We start from the raw sequence: 13,957 nt of genomic DNA, 5'->3' as shown, positions 1-13,957 counted from the left end.
GAAAGAATGGTTACGCTTAAGTAGGAGGGGCACAGTCAGTTGGGAGAGGATTTAGAGAGGGGGAGAACAGGTAGGCAAGCCTGGTCAGGGAAGGCTTCCTGGAGGAAGAGGTACCTAAACCAGGCTTAGAAGGATGTAAAGGGTCTGAACAGGCATCGAGGAAGAGAATGCTGTTTTAGAAGCTGGGAAGATGGGAGGTGAGCACGGTCCTGAGTCGTTTTGGGGCTGGGTACAGAGGCCCACCTGGCTGGTGCTGAAGGCTCGGGGTGGGAGGCATTGGGAGATGTAGGGACAGACTGGAAAAGTGGGGTCAGATGGTGGCGGCTAAGAGGGCTGTGGTTGTTTCTGGATAGTGAATAGGAGGGAGCAATGGGGGGCTGGAGGCAGGGGAGGAGAGGAACAAGAGAGCAGGTTAGGGAGGACGAAGGGAAAGGGATGGGGGATTGGAGGGAAGACTGAGCAAGGCTTGTTTGCTGCCTGGACTGAGGAGCCAAAGACAGAAAACCTGGGTAGCAGGGAGATATCGGTGCCTTGGGGAGAAATAGGGGGTGGGGAGGAAACATTTGGAGGATGGGACACAGGAATATGGGAGGGGAGTTTGCAGAGCAGGGAGAATGTTCACCGGGATGTCCATTAGGCGTGCCATGTGTATAGCCCAGGACTCCGAAGGGACAACAGGGTCAGGAGGAGACTGAGCATGCGGATTGAGGCAGAATGGCAGTGGGACCCAGGGCATAAGTGTGGCCACCAGGGCAGAATGGAGTCTGAGAGGGGAGAGGGCCACAGCAATGGCAAGGAGGAGCCAGGAACATTCTCTCCATCATGAGGAAGAGGAGAAAGGCCCAGGAGGAGGATCACTTGCACTTCCGAAGCTGGCGGGGAGGGGAGTCAGGGGGAGAGAGAGAAACAGCCATCGGGACTGTCTGGGATCTGTGGGTCCAGAGGGCACCCCTCATCTCTCATGGTATGGCAAGGTAATGGCTGGTTTCAGGGGTTGAGGAGGCTGGAGGTGGCGAATGAGCATGACCTGGGGCTCAGATCAGTCTGGGAGGTTTGGCCATAAAAAGGTGAAGACAGCGGGTGTGATGGCCTCAAGGGGCAGTGGGCCTGAGAGGGAAGGTTTGGGTACGTTGGAGGGCCTCAGATGAGTCCGGCATGGTCGCTGGCACAGATGGGCACTCAGCAAATACTTAGATGAGTATGAGAACAGCGACTCGCTCACAAATTCATTCCTTTGTTCATTGACTCATTCATTCCCTCCAGTAGAGTGTGAGTGGGTAGGACCTACAGCCTGACCAGGGAGGACTGGGCACCTAGGGGTAGGGCTGGCGGGGTGAATGGCAGTGGAATGAATGAAGATGAATGAATTTGGGGATGTTGAGGGGGAGAGGGCTGTGGGGAAAATCAGAGGGTGATGGGTTTCAAGCCTTAGGTGTGGTGTGGCCCTGGGGTGGGAGATGGCAGGAAAGAACGAGGTGCTGTCAGAACAGAGGCACGTGGGGATGAGGACCCCTGCGGAATGGTTCCCCGTCTCTGTGAAGTAGGTGGTGACCTCTTCAGTGCGGAGGGAATGAGGAGCCAGAGGAGTGGACAGGCGAAGATTGGCTCCTTGGCTGAGTGTATAGGGAGGCAGTCAAGAAATGAAGAAAAGGAATTCAGGAGTATCTGACAGAAGGGGGCCTTTTCCGGGGCTCAGGGAGCCCTAGTCGGACAGAAGAGGAACATCCAGAAACAGACCAGGGGCTCTAGTTAAGAGATCCAGGCTCGGGAAGGGACTAGCCAGTGTTGCAAGGTCCCTCTGGGGTTGCCCAGGAATGTCCCTCCTCGCCCCATCACAGTCTCCCAGCGGCTCCTGCCCGCTCCCCCTAATGGGGTGTCCCCCCCTTCGCACACACAGGTTGGCGGCTGGACCGTGGACCCCGTGTGCCTCCTCAGCTCCCTCTGCTCCCACCTCCATGGCGACTCCGCCCCCTCCGGGGCTGGCCAGCCGGCCCAGGTGAGTCACCCACTGCCCCCATGCCCCCCAAACCCCTGGCAGAGTTTGGCTTTGAGGAAGACTTTTTTTTGGAGGGGGGATATCTAGGATTTTAATTTTGCATCCCTTTCTCTTATACAGGAGCCCCCCATTTCAGGAGACTCCTATGACTTGTACTCTCCCCTGATTGTCTAATTCCCACCACTACCTCCCCAAAGGTTTGGCTTTGGGGAAGGAATTTTTTGAAGGGGAATACTCAGGTTTTGAAAAAAAATTTTTTGGATTCTTTTTTTTTTCTTTTCTCCTTTAAACTGGAGTACCTGTCCCACCCCTCATCCCATCTGTTTTCAGGAGACTCTTATGCTCTGTACTCTGTTCCCCCCACCGCCGCCCCCCCCCAGCCACAGACTACTTCACTCCCATATCGACCCCCCCCCCACTACCTTTCCATCTCTGAGAGACCCAGCCTTCCCCTCAGGTCTTACCATCAGGAAGTTCTTCACAATGTCTATCACCCTTCCTGATAGGTTCAAGGCTCAGTTTCCAATTTTTTTTTTAAATTTTATTTATTTGACAGAGACAGAGATCACAAGTAGGCAGAGAGAAGGAAGCAGGCTCCCCGCTGAGCAGAGAGCCTGATGCGGGGCTCAATCCCAGGACCCTGAGATCATGACCTGAGCTGAAGGCAGAGGGTTTAACCCACTGAACCACCCAGGCGCCCCAATTAGTTTCCACTTTTTTTTTTTTTTTTAAAGATTTTATTTATTTATTTGACAGATAGAGAGATCACAAGTAGGCAGAGAGGCAGGCAGAGAGAGAAGGGGAAGCAGGCTCCCCGCTGAGCAGAGAGCCCGATGCGGGGCTCGATCCCAGGACCCTGAGATCATGACCTGAGCCGAAGGCAGCGGCTTAATCCACTGAGCCACCCAGGCGCCCCTAGTTTCCACTTTTTAAGAGGACTTTGGCATCTAGCCATTTGTTCTGAATTTGTTCCTTGATTCCTCACCAAGCCTCAGTTTCCCCTAATGGGAAGACAGATCTCAGCTGAGAGAGGGGCACACTTAGGCAAGGCTTGGACTCACAGCTCAGGCCTGGACATTGTCACGGGAGAAAAAAAGGCATCAGGGGCCCCAACAGGGAGGAAGGACCAGAGAGTATGATTGCAGCCAGTGGGGGGAACACCCTGAGGGTGGCCTTGGCTTGAGGGTGCTCAGCTGTAGGAGGCAGAGGAGATGGAGAAATGGGGACCCCAAGGGGTGGTATGGGTACCAGCTTCACTGCCTCATACACCCTGCTTGCCCCTGGGGACAGGCAGCAAGGACAGACTTTTTCAAGATTTAGAAGGAAAGATGTGACACCCTAGGAGAGGACAAGGCTCCAGAGCACGGATGTTTTAGTGGGGTGTAACTCGAGTCTGGCAGCAGACTGGCACGCTTGGCATCACCCACAGGGCATTCTGCCCACTTCCCTTCCTGGCTTTCAGCCCCATCTTGACGGCACCTCAGGGAGCAAAGAAGTGTCTGCCCTCCAGGGCTGGACGGCAAATGGGACAGACTTGTCTTGAGTGGCCAAGTGCATGAGGAAACCAAAAGGGGTCTGGGACAGGGATGGTGACGGGGCAGCGTGTGTGGTGTGCCTGGGGCAGATGGAGGCTCTCTCCAGATGACCTGTCTTGCCACTAGACATGGTTGGGGTGACAGATAAAAGGGAGGATGAGCTTGGTGAGCTCAGTTGTCCCAGGTCATGGGGCTCTAGGCCTGTCTGCATCCAGGATTTGCTCTGATGGAGGAAATTCCATACAAGTTTGAGGAGACCCTGACCCCAGGGCTTTGTGATTCAGAGGAAAGTGGCCATTCATAAGCTCTTGTCATCACTTGCTGCTTGGTGCATATCACACTTCTCGATGGCTGAGTCTGAGGCTCCTTTATGTAAAGCTCAGGATCAGAGAGGGTCAGCAAATGCCAGAGTCGTACAGCAGAGCAGGATCAGAGGCTACCAGGGAAGCTCAGGCGTCCTAGGCCTCCCAGACTTGGCCGGGAATTCAGTCACAGGAGAGCTGAGTAGGGCAGCGGTGCCCCCTGAGACCCTGATGGGGAGAGGCCATGATCTCGGAGGGTGACAGGTCGGGAGACAGGCCATTTTCCTCCCCCCAACCCTAGGCCAGACCTTTGGGAGTGGGAGGCTGAAGAGGACCCTGGGAGAGGATCAGAGAGGCTAGACTCCAAGCCGCAGCCCCTCCCCCGCTTCCACCAGGCTGCCTAACCTCCCTCCCTCCTTCTGCAACCCGAGTCCCGGGCGGCGGGCCGGCGTATCGGGTGACCGCGGCGACGCAGCCACCAGCCTCCGCCGATCCGCGGCGGGGCTGCGCCGACGGGGCCGCGCCGGGGGAGGGGGCCGGAGAGAGGATGTGCTCGGCGGCGCGCCGCGCAGCGCCAGGTGGAGTCGCGGTTACCGGGGCGACCGGGGCCCGGGCCGGCTCGGCGGCGGCGGCGGCTCTCGCATTGCAGCAAAGGGCACCGGCGGCTGTGGCGGCGGCTGCGGAGGCGGCCGGGGGAGGGGAGAGCCCGGGCGGGTGGGAGTAGGGGGCCGCCCTCCCTCCCCCGCCCGACTCGGGACCCGGGGCTGGGGGCCCCGCGCTTACACCTGTGGCCGCAGGTAAGGAGGAGCGGCTGCGGGGGCCGGGGCTGCAGCCTAGGGTTCCGCGGCCGGCGGGGCACAGAGATGGGGCCAGCTCCGCGGCTCCGGGGGGGCGGCCCGGGGGTGGGAGGCACGCAGGCCGTTGCGGTTCCTAGTCCCTGAGAAACGCCCCCTCCCCTCCCCCACCGCGTTCGCTGCCTTCCGCGTGGGCCGCCCCCCCTCAATGCGGAGGGCGCCCCCTCCCCCAACCTCGGAAAGTCATGACCTTCCTGGGGTGCGCCCTTGCCCCCGGGGCCGCGCGGATCCCGCAGAGCCCTCCTTCCCGCCACACTCTCTGCACTGGGGAAGGGTAGGAGGGGAGGGTGTCGCTGGACACCCCTGGGGGGAGGGTCGTGCGTGTGCGTCGAGGTGGGAGGCGGGCCACGCGGGGGCACGTTAGGTAGCCCCAGCCTAGGGGGAGGCTGTTTACGGAGACGTGTGTTCACAGGAGTTGAGAGGTGGGTGTGTGCGCCGGTGCGTGCGGAGCTAGGGGATTCAGGAGCCGGAGGGGGGACCCATTCGGTTGTCCTCCCTCCCTGGAGGATGCGTCTTCGGGGCTCGGGGTCAAGGAGGGGTCACGCCATTCACCTAGCCTACTGGGGACGCCTGCCCGAGGAGGGGAGAGACCTCGGCGGACTGCGCTGCGATTCCCCGGGGGCACGGCCCCGCCCCTCCCAGGGCTCGCCCCTGGGAGAAAAGGATCAGCTGCCGGGGCGGGGAGAACCCCACTAAGGGCACTTAGGGTGGGGAAGGGCGGGGGTTAACTCCTCAGCCTGCAAAGGCAAGAAGCTATTTCCTTTTCTCACTAGGGAGTTTGAGGACTCCTTGGCCTTGCTTTCTTGGGTCTCCGAGAAGCTCCCCCTCCCTCATTTCTGAAAGCCTGGCTCCTAGAGAGTGAATGGTTGGCTTCCACATCAAGTCCTTTAGAACACCTCTCATTTTGCCCCCAGCCCCTGGAAGATTCTTTCCTACAAGTGATTACTCTTGGCAAGGGCTCTCCCATTCAAACCTTTTTTCTACCTTCCCACTGTCCTCTGGGAAGGGGAGACCCCTCTTTGAGTATGGGGGGGTACTGGAGGTGTTTGTGGGGGGAGTCAGGGGCCAGACCTCTCTTGGGCCCTTCTTGCCCTTTCCCCTCCTTCCAGGGGGTTCCTGGTGCTGGGAAACTCCCAGGGAAAAGGCCCAGAAGGCTGAGCGGTGCTGGGTGCCAGGAGATGACAGGACCGGAGCCAGACAAAAGTATTTAGAGACAAACCCCCTCCTCCTGTGGGCTGGTCCTATGTCCTTCGCATTGGTTCACGATCAAATATTTGTTGAGGGCCTACTACATACCCGGGCATTGCGTTAGGTACCCAGGAGGAACAGACCACCGGGTCAAGGGTGAGGAGGTTGGATGGGGACAATCTCATCTTAGCAAACTGGGAGGAGCCCTCTGCTCTCAGTGAGCTCAGGCTGTCCCCTGGAAAGAGACAGGGACAGAGGCTGGACGATATTCCTAATGACTTCTCCCACTGTCGTCCCGTCCGCCCCCCCCCCGCCCCGTCCCTCTCTCACAAGGACACTGAGTTGCCAGGAGACTATGTGTCTCATTCCTGGTGGGAATCTTTCCTCCCACTTTCCAGAGAGGCAGAGGGTGCTAGCATCTACTCAGTGTGCTCTATGGGCCGGAGCCCAAAGTCTCCAAAGTCCAATCTCAGGCTCACCCCACTTTGCCAAGCACAAATGCTGCGACTCTCCCACTGTTACCCTCTAGGGGAGGGTGCCTGGCTTTCCTGTGGCCCTGAGGCTACCCAGTCCTCTCCCCTGTCTCCGGCTAGTGATCCCTCCTGTCCCGGGCTGACTGCCCAGCCTCAGGAGTCTGAGGCAGGCCCAGGCTCAGGGCACGGCCAGCGTGACTGTGACCAGGCCCCGAGAGGCCCAAGGTGGCTTCAGCCATCCACATATCCTGAGTCCTATGTGTTGACCCTGGGGGCTGGGTGGGGGTGGGGGATCTTCTGCCTCTTGAATCAGGAGTGAACCTACCTAACGCCTGATGTCTGGGGTATCATCGGCATGGGACAGTCGCTGAGATGGCCAGAGGCACTGTGACCCGGCTAGTGGAGGGGACGAGGGATGAGACTTTCTCTCTGTGTGTATACTATGTGGGTACTGTTTTGTGTGTTTCTGCAGCTGGATGTGTGTGTGTGTGTGTGTGTGTGTACATATGTGTGAATGGTATCCATGTCTCTGTGCATTTCTGTGACTCTGGGGGAGACTGACAGGGGTGTAAATGGTACCTGTGTTTCTGTGAGTGGAGTCGGAGTGTATGTGAGCAAGTCAGGGGCTGGGGTGGGGGGCGGTGCATGTTTGTGCACGAGCAGGGCTGCTCTCTGTATGAAAATCTCGTCTCTGAGCTTCCGGGGTGGTTTCTGACCATGGAGGGCTTCTTTCCAAGTGCTTGTGTCCCTTTGTGTGTCTTGGTTGCTCTGGGCAGTACCTCTGGCCATGTCCTTCTCTGAGGATGTCTGAGAGTCTGTGCTCGGCTTGGCGTGGGGCCTGTGTGTTCCGGGGCACTGGTGGCGGGGGGTGCCGGTGTGTACACGGTATAATGGTGGTAGTAGGTGAGGGACGGCGGCCTTCTCTGCAGAGCCGTCCATCACTGCCGGGCCTGCAGACAGGACTGTCAGCATAAACCTTCTGTGCCCTCTGCCTGGCTCTGTCTGCCCCAGGTGTGTCCACTCCCCCTGCTACCCCTCCCCTTCCCAAGGCCACAGGCAGCTATGGTGAGGGCCTGCGACTCCAGCCTCTTGCCTGCCCTCCCTTCAGCCCCCGTGGGCATCCCCTGATACCCATGGGGGTGGCATGTGTCCAGAGATTGTTCTAGGCACTGGCCGGGGCACAGATGTTGCTGCCCCCTTCCCTTGCCTGGCATGTGACTATCTTTTGTGTCCCTTGAAGCCAATGCTAGCGCAGGGGGGTGGGGGAGAGGTCGGAATTGAGACTCGGATGGGGATGGCGCTGGTAAGTGAACATCTCCACCCCAGCCCAAGCCTGGCATCACCCCACCCTACAGGTCTAACTCAGGTAAACCCTCCATCCCAGCAGGGCCCCTCAACTCCACCCCTGTCCAACTCCTCTCTGCCACAAAAGTGTTCAGGTGGCCAAGGACACCCCTCTGTGATGTCCTTTCCCTGTCAGGGACCCTCAGGGTCCCTCTTCTCTGCCAGTGGCTCTGAGGCCTGGGCATTCTGTCTGCTTGTGCCAGGCACCCCAGTGCCAGGCCATCTGCGGCCTCTGTCTTCCTGCTGAGACTGGCACCGGTCAGCAGGGTGCCCACAGCTTTGCCAAGAACCAGCCCAGCCTCTGGGCTCCCTTCCTTGTCCTTAGCCATCTGCAAGGGCCTTCTGGTCTCTAGGGAAGACAGGGTAACCCTAGGTTATGGTGAATGAGGAGGCACCTGACGTCCCCTACTCTAGGGCGACAGGAAGTCTTCCTCTCTCTCTAGCTGGCTCTAGGACATTGCCCACACTCCTAGTCCCTACAACTCCTCTTGCTTGTGCTGGCTCCCCATTCATTGCCCAGCACTGTGAAGTGACTGGTACCTGTCCCCTTCACTCTGTAATGCTGGGCCATTGCGGTACACAGACCTCCTGCCCTGGCCTTGGCTACCAGCCTCCCTCTTCCACTCCCTGCCCTACCAGCCCCACCCTGGACTCCAGAACTGACCCCACTGTGCTTCACTCAGATGCTTTCTGCCTGTCTACCGCAGCCCACCCAGCTGCCCCCAGCCCCTCTTTGTGGCCCACTCTGCTACTTTCCCAGACCCTGTACCCCAGCCAGATTGGACCAGTGACTATTCCCTCAACGCACTCTCTACTCACCTGCCCCAGGGCATTTGCCCATACCATCCCTCTGCTCAACATGCCTTTCCTCCCAATCCCCAGCAGCTCATTTTTCAGGACCCAGCTCAAATGTCACCTCTTCCAGGAAATTTCCCCTGGCCCGTCACCACCAGATGCCCCTTCTCTGACCCCACAGCTCCAGTTCATCTCTGCCAGTGTCTGCTGAGTTCCCTATGTCATGGTCTTGGGCACCTTTCCTACCTGTGATTCTCCAAGTTACGTGACTAGGATGTGTGACTTGTGAACATCTGGAAGGGCTCTCCCTTGTCCCTGCCAGCGAGTCTGGAGCCTGCCCAGGGCTGGCCTGGGACTCGGTAGAGAACGGGGTGTACCAGGCACTGCTTCTTTCCTATTCCTGGGAGGGCAGAGGGCCCTGGTCCCAGGGCTGAGCTCAGAGGGTCTCTAACCCACCTTCGCCCCTGCTCTCCCCACCCAGCCCCCCGCATAACCATGTCTTCTCTTATTTCCATCAGCAGCCAAACTACTGGAGTTTCAAGGTCAGTGTGTGTGCCTCTGCTTCCGTGACAAGTGCATGTGCTCTCCTGCCCTGGGCCCTCCCTGCACACGCTTTGCCCAGGGGTGTGCGCCTGCACGGGACCTTCCGGTGGGGGCGGCGGGCTTTGGGGCTGCAGGCTGTGGCTGCTGCTTTGAGAGAGTCTGAGCTCACTTGCCAGGGATCCAGAGTGGGAGTTTGGGCCACCCCTGCTGGGGATCTGGGCTGGGAGTACTTAGCGTGGCTTTCCCACACTGCGGGGTGGGGTGCATTTGGGAATGAGGGAGGCTGCCTGACATTTACACCCCCCCACACCGAGAGGCTGCTGGCTCTGAGACAGGGACCTGAACCCCATGATCTGGTTGAGGGCCTCTTCTCTGGACTCAGCCTTCATCTGCCAGGGAGGTCTTATGACTCTGCTCGGCCCCTCATCCCTTTCCTACTTGGCACTGCGGGGAGCTGGTCAGTGCCAGGCAAGAGACTCACAGCCCTGAACTCCAAACCTGCTGCCCAAGTGGAGGGCTAAGCTCAGGGATGAGCCCCTGCCTGCCTTCTAGGGACAGTTTGAACAATCCACAGCTGGGGAGCTCTCTTCCCCGTCCGAGGGCATCCAGCTGATTCCTGGGGGAGCACCCTCAAGTGCCTCCTCTGCCGTCTCTGGCACCCAGGCCCAGAAAGGAACCAAATTAGGCTCCCGCTTGTGTCCCAGAGTCTCCGGCCCTCCGACTCCCAGCCTTTGTGTTGGGGGTGGGAGGCATCCATCGCCAGCTCCCGAGGTGTCACCCTGCTCCAAGCATCTTATCCGTGAACATGGCCCCAGAGAGAAGTCCGTGCATCAGAGAAATTACGGAATCATAGACTCAGGATGTCAGGCACACAACATTTTTGGAGGAAGCATTAGGATGTAACAGCTCAGTGCATGGGCCCGAGAGCCTGGTGGTGAATTCCAAATCTGCTGCTAACTCGCTGGGGGATCTGGGGTAAATGGTATGATCCCCTGGGCCTCAGTTTCTCCTCTGTAAAATGGAACAACAATGTCTGCCTCACAGAGTTGTTGTAAACATAGAAGAGATGAGATACTGCACGTCCTAAACACAGTGCCTGGCTCATGGCGAGCCTTACCCCGCAGCCTCCTTCAGACTGTGTTAGAATCACAGACACTGACTTGATTCCCAAATCAGAATCACCTTGGGAAATTGTCAGAAATCTTGAACCCCAGGCCCCAATCCCCAGAGATTTGGATTCAGTGAATGTGGGGCCCTGGAAAGAATGTTTTTCAAAAGCTCCCAAGTGATTCTGTCGCATTCTACGGACAGCCTTCGGGGACCTCAGATCCTCACCTGACTGTCCCCACTCAAGGCTCTCTCTGCCTGATCTCTGGCGGGAGCCATAGGCTCCTTGCTGGAATTCTGCCCTGCCTCCCCAGCAGCTACCTCCTAGCTTTGGAGAGCTCTGCTTGAATTACTGTTTTATTCTCTTGCCATCTCGCTCGTAGACAAGAAGTCCTAGGTGTCTCACTTTTCTCTGCCCTGTTGACTCAGCCCAGGACTGGAGAGAAGTGCTAATGGGCTTTCTCTCTTCTCAAGAGGATTTTCTACAAAGGCTGTGAGAATAGCAAGGTGCGCAGAGGACCAGGATGGAGAGCAGAACAAGCAGGGGACAGGGAATGTGGGCATCTCTTCTCCCCGGGGTGGCCTGGACAGGGTCTTACCTTCTCTGCAGTCAGCAGCCCCAAGGCTCCTTGCTCCCACACCCTTCTGGTCCCTGTTCCATCTTCTTCCTGGCATTTCACTTGTGTCCCCCGGCACTGTGGCCACCATCTTCGTTCCTGGCTAGCTGCCTCGTTCTGCCAGAATTCTGTAGCTCTTCATCAGCCTGGCAACGGCTGGCTTTCTGGTTGCCTGGCAACCTCATTGACCACCACACCAGACCTGGTTCCCCTCACTGCTCCAGGGCTGAAGGTGACAGAGGCTGGCACTGGTGATCAGCCTAGAGCTGAGCTACAGGGTCCAAAGTCTGGGCACAGGCACCCCCCATGTGCACCTCGTTCCTACGCTGTCTCCTTCCTCCCCAGACCCAAACCCCCTCACTGGTCAAGGCATTGTACTTGAGACTGGACGCCCCCCAATGTCTCCAAACCTGACTTTCTGCATCCCCAAGCCTTTGAGACCACACTGGGGACAGCTGGGCACATTGCCCATCAGTGGAAGACACTCTCTCTTTTCCAGAGTGCTAACCCAATTGGAACATTAAATTGAGTTAGTATGAAGATGGAGATTAATTAGGGGCTAATCAGGATTTGGGGAACGAGGGAGCGGAGGAGAATAAATGACTCCTTTATAGAGATACTTTTTATTTTTTTAACTATAGAAGTGATATATTCTGATTGTGCAAAATTCACCCAGCAGAGAAATGTATAAAAGAGAAAACGCTGTCTCAACCCCGACTTAACCAAGGTTAATAGTTTTGAGTGATTTGTTGTTAAAAACAGGCAACTTGTTTTATAGAAAAGTATGGCTGAGCAACACAATTTTTTTTTCTTGATAACATATGTATATATAATCCATACATGTATCTGTTGTACATAACATGGAATGTCCATAACACAGATCTGACTTATTATCTTCTCCCTTGAATAAAAGAGTTGCTGACAGTACCTGGGATTGAGGGAAGGGACTGGGGCAGAATGGCAGGAACCATGGCCCTGGGTGACAGCCCCGGTCTTCAGCCAAAAGTAGTTCATAAAGTGTAACCAAAATCATGGCAACCCCTCCCTCAAGGAGAGAGTGATCAGGGTGTCCCTGGGGCAGGGAGCAGTCACTGGGTGATACCCTTCCCTAGCCCCAGCCGGATACCACCCTCAGCTGTAGCTTCAGGGCCACATGAAGGGGCTGCCATGCTGGGTACGGGGGGGAGGCCTTTCTAGAAGACAAACCAGGATGGTTGGCTGGGTGGCAGCATGTGCCTTGCAGGGAGGGGCTGAGGTCAGGCACATATGCTCTGTGTTCATGTGGATCATATCAGGCTTAGCATGTGCATTGCATGTAGTAGGCAGAGTCTGTTTGAAACTAGCTTCGGGATGATTCTCCCAGGCACCCTAAGTCAAGGATACAGTGCTCCTCTCTGAGGGCCCATACCTCCCAGAGCTGGGATCCTGGGGCCCCTAGTTCTCTTTGCTTCCTCCCTGGGCCCTGCTTCCTGCCCCCACCCAACCCTCTGAACTCCACGAAGGATAAATTCGCCGCTCACACACCCGCCGCTTAATTAATGTCTGGAACTAATGCCCCAATTTGCTCAACGATTCTGCTGCTCACCTCAGTGACAAATTTGTGTTGTTGTTGTTCTCTGGAAGCTTAAAATAGCAGGCGTGCCCTGGCTCCCGCTCAGATGGTTTCTTGTCTGGCTTCCCAGGGTGCCTGAGCCCTTTGCCCACTTGTTACCTGCTGGGTGTCCCAGGGAGGCCAAGACCCTAAGGGGTTGGGGAACTCTCCTGTAGCCACACAGCGAGTCTGGAATGCAGGAGACCCTTGTGTGTGTCACTGGCTGGCAGGGGCTTCCTGGGCCTGGATGGGGGAACTGGCAGAGCAAAGGGGCTCATGTTTGACCCCTGCCCCTGCAGACCCGCAGCTCGCGCCACACTCAGGGAGCCCAGCCCGGGCTGGCAGACCAGGCAGCCAAGCTGTCATACGCCTCGGCTGAGTCGCTGGAGACCATGTCGGAGGCGGAGCTGCCCCTGGGCTTCAGTAGGATGAACCGCTTCCGACAGAGCCTGCCCCTCTCCCGCTCCGCCAGCCAGACCAAGCTGCGCTCGCCAGGTACCGCTAGCCCCGCCCACCCTCCTCCCAGCCTCTGGCTCCTCCCTGCGCTCTGCTCACCCTAGAACCCTCTTCACCCCCTTCACTACTCCAGCTCTCCTTAACCAAACCCCCTGGCTCCCTGCGCCGCATTCCCACCTCCCTGCCCCTCGGCAGTCTCCTCCCCTAGGTGCCTCTCCCTCCTCAGCTACTCTCCCACCTCTTCCCTCCCGCAGCAGCCCCTGCCCTGTCCTTTTCTCTCCCAGCCTCCTCTCTCCCTCACCCCTTTCGGCAGCACCCCCTTTCCTTCATCCTTCTAAGCAACGGCTCCCTCTGTTTCTGCCGTACCTGCTCCTGCCCCCAGTTCCATTCCCTCGGCCAGGCTGCCACCTGCCTGGGGTTGAGGAGGCGCCTTGCGGGGACGGCAGCATGAGGAGTGCATGGGTGCACCTGCACTCCGGCCCCGCGTCGGGCCTGAGACCCTGCCTCTGCACGAGCAGCGCGGCTCCCGAAGGCCCCCCTCGCTCTCCCGGCCGGCGTGGTGGCGGCAGGGGCGGTGGCGGCGGCGGCTCTGACAGCGAAGGTGGCATGTCCTTCGCAGGGGTGCTGTTCCTGCAGTTCGGGGAGGAGACTCGGCGCGTGCACATCACGCACGAGGTCAGCAGCCTGGACACGCTGCACGCGCTCATCGCGCACATGTTCCCGCAGAAGCTCACCATGGGCATGCTCAAGTCGCCCAACACCGCCATCCTCATCAAAGACGAGGCTCGCAACGTCTTCTACGAGCTGGAGGACGTCCGGTGGGCGTGGCCCCGGGGGAGGGGTGGGCTTCCCCAGGCTCCTCCTCTGGGGGGGGCGCTCAACTCCGTGGGTCTCTCCCTCCCCAGCCTCAGCCCTTCTCCTCTCCTTCCTCCTCCGTCACCCCAGCCCCTTCCCTCGAAATCATCTACTCCTGCTGGCTCATTTTTGGCTTGAGCTAACCTGCCAAGGGCGCACGAGGCAGAGGACGTGGACGGGGGGGGGGGGGCGGGGGGCGGGGAGGCTGTGGAGTGTGTGTTGGTGGCAGGCAGTCTGAGGCACTGAGCAAGAAGTTAGGCAGAGGTTGGGGCTCTTGGCCCCTCTTGCCACCCCTCTTTCT

At 58.3% G+C, this 13,957-nt stretch overlaps 1 protein-coding gene across 2 annotated transcripts in view; it reads left to right on the top strand.

The window, feature by feature from the left end:
* Positions 1 to 13,957, top strand: part of SRCIN1 (SRC kinase signaling inhibitor 1) — a gene marked incomplete at both ends in the record, with an annotated part of 62,930 nt that overhangs the window by 24,441 nt on the left and 24,532 nt on the right. For both annotated transcript variants that reach the window (XM_080826761.1, XM_080826760.1), the window contains 4 exons: positions 1,898 to 1,996; positions 9,006 to 9,029; positions 12,645 to 12,840; positions 13,421 to 13,619. In XM_080826761.1, the coding sequence (XP_080682887.1) occupies positions 1,898 to 1,996; positions 9,006 to 9,029; positions 12,645 to 12,840; positions 13,421 to 13,619 (518 nt within the window). The remainder of the gene's footprint in view (positions 1 to 1,897; positions 1,997 to 9,005; positions 9,030 to 12,644; positions 12,841 to 13,420; positions 13,620 to 13,957) is intronic.

The sequence above is a fragment of the Martes martes genome (genome assembly GCF_963455335.1).
Source record: "Martes martes genome assembly, chromosome: 16".
Lineage (NCBI taxonomy): Eukaryota > Metazoa > Chordata > Mammalia > Carnivora > Mustelidae > Martes > Martes martes.
Note: the sequence above shows the minus strand (reverse complement) of the source record. Positions and strands in the feature narration are given on the sequence as shown.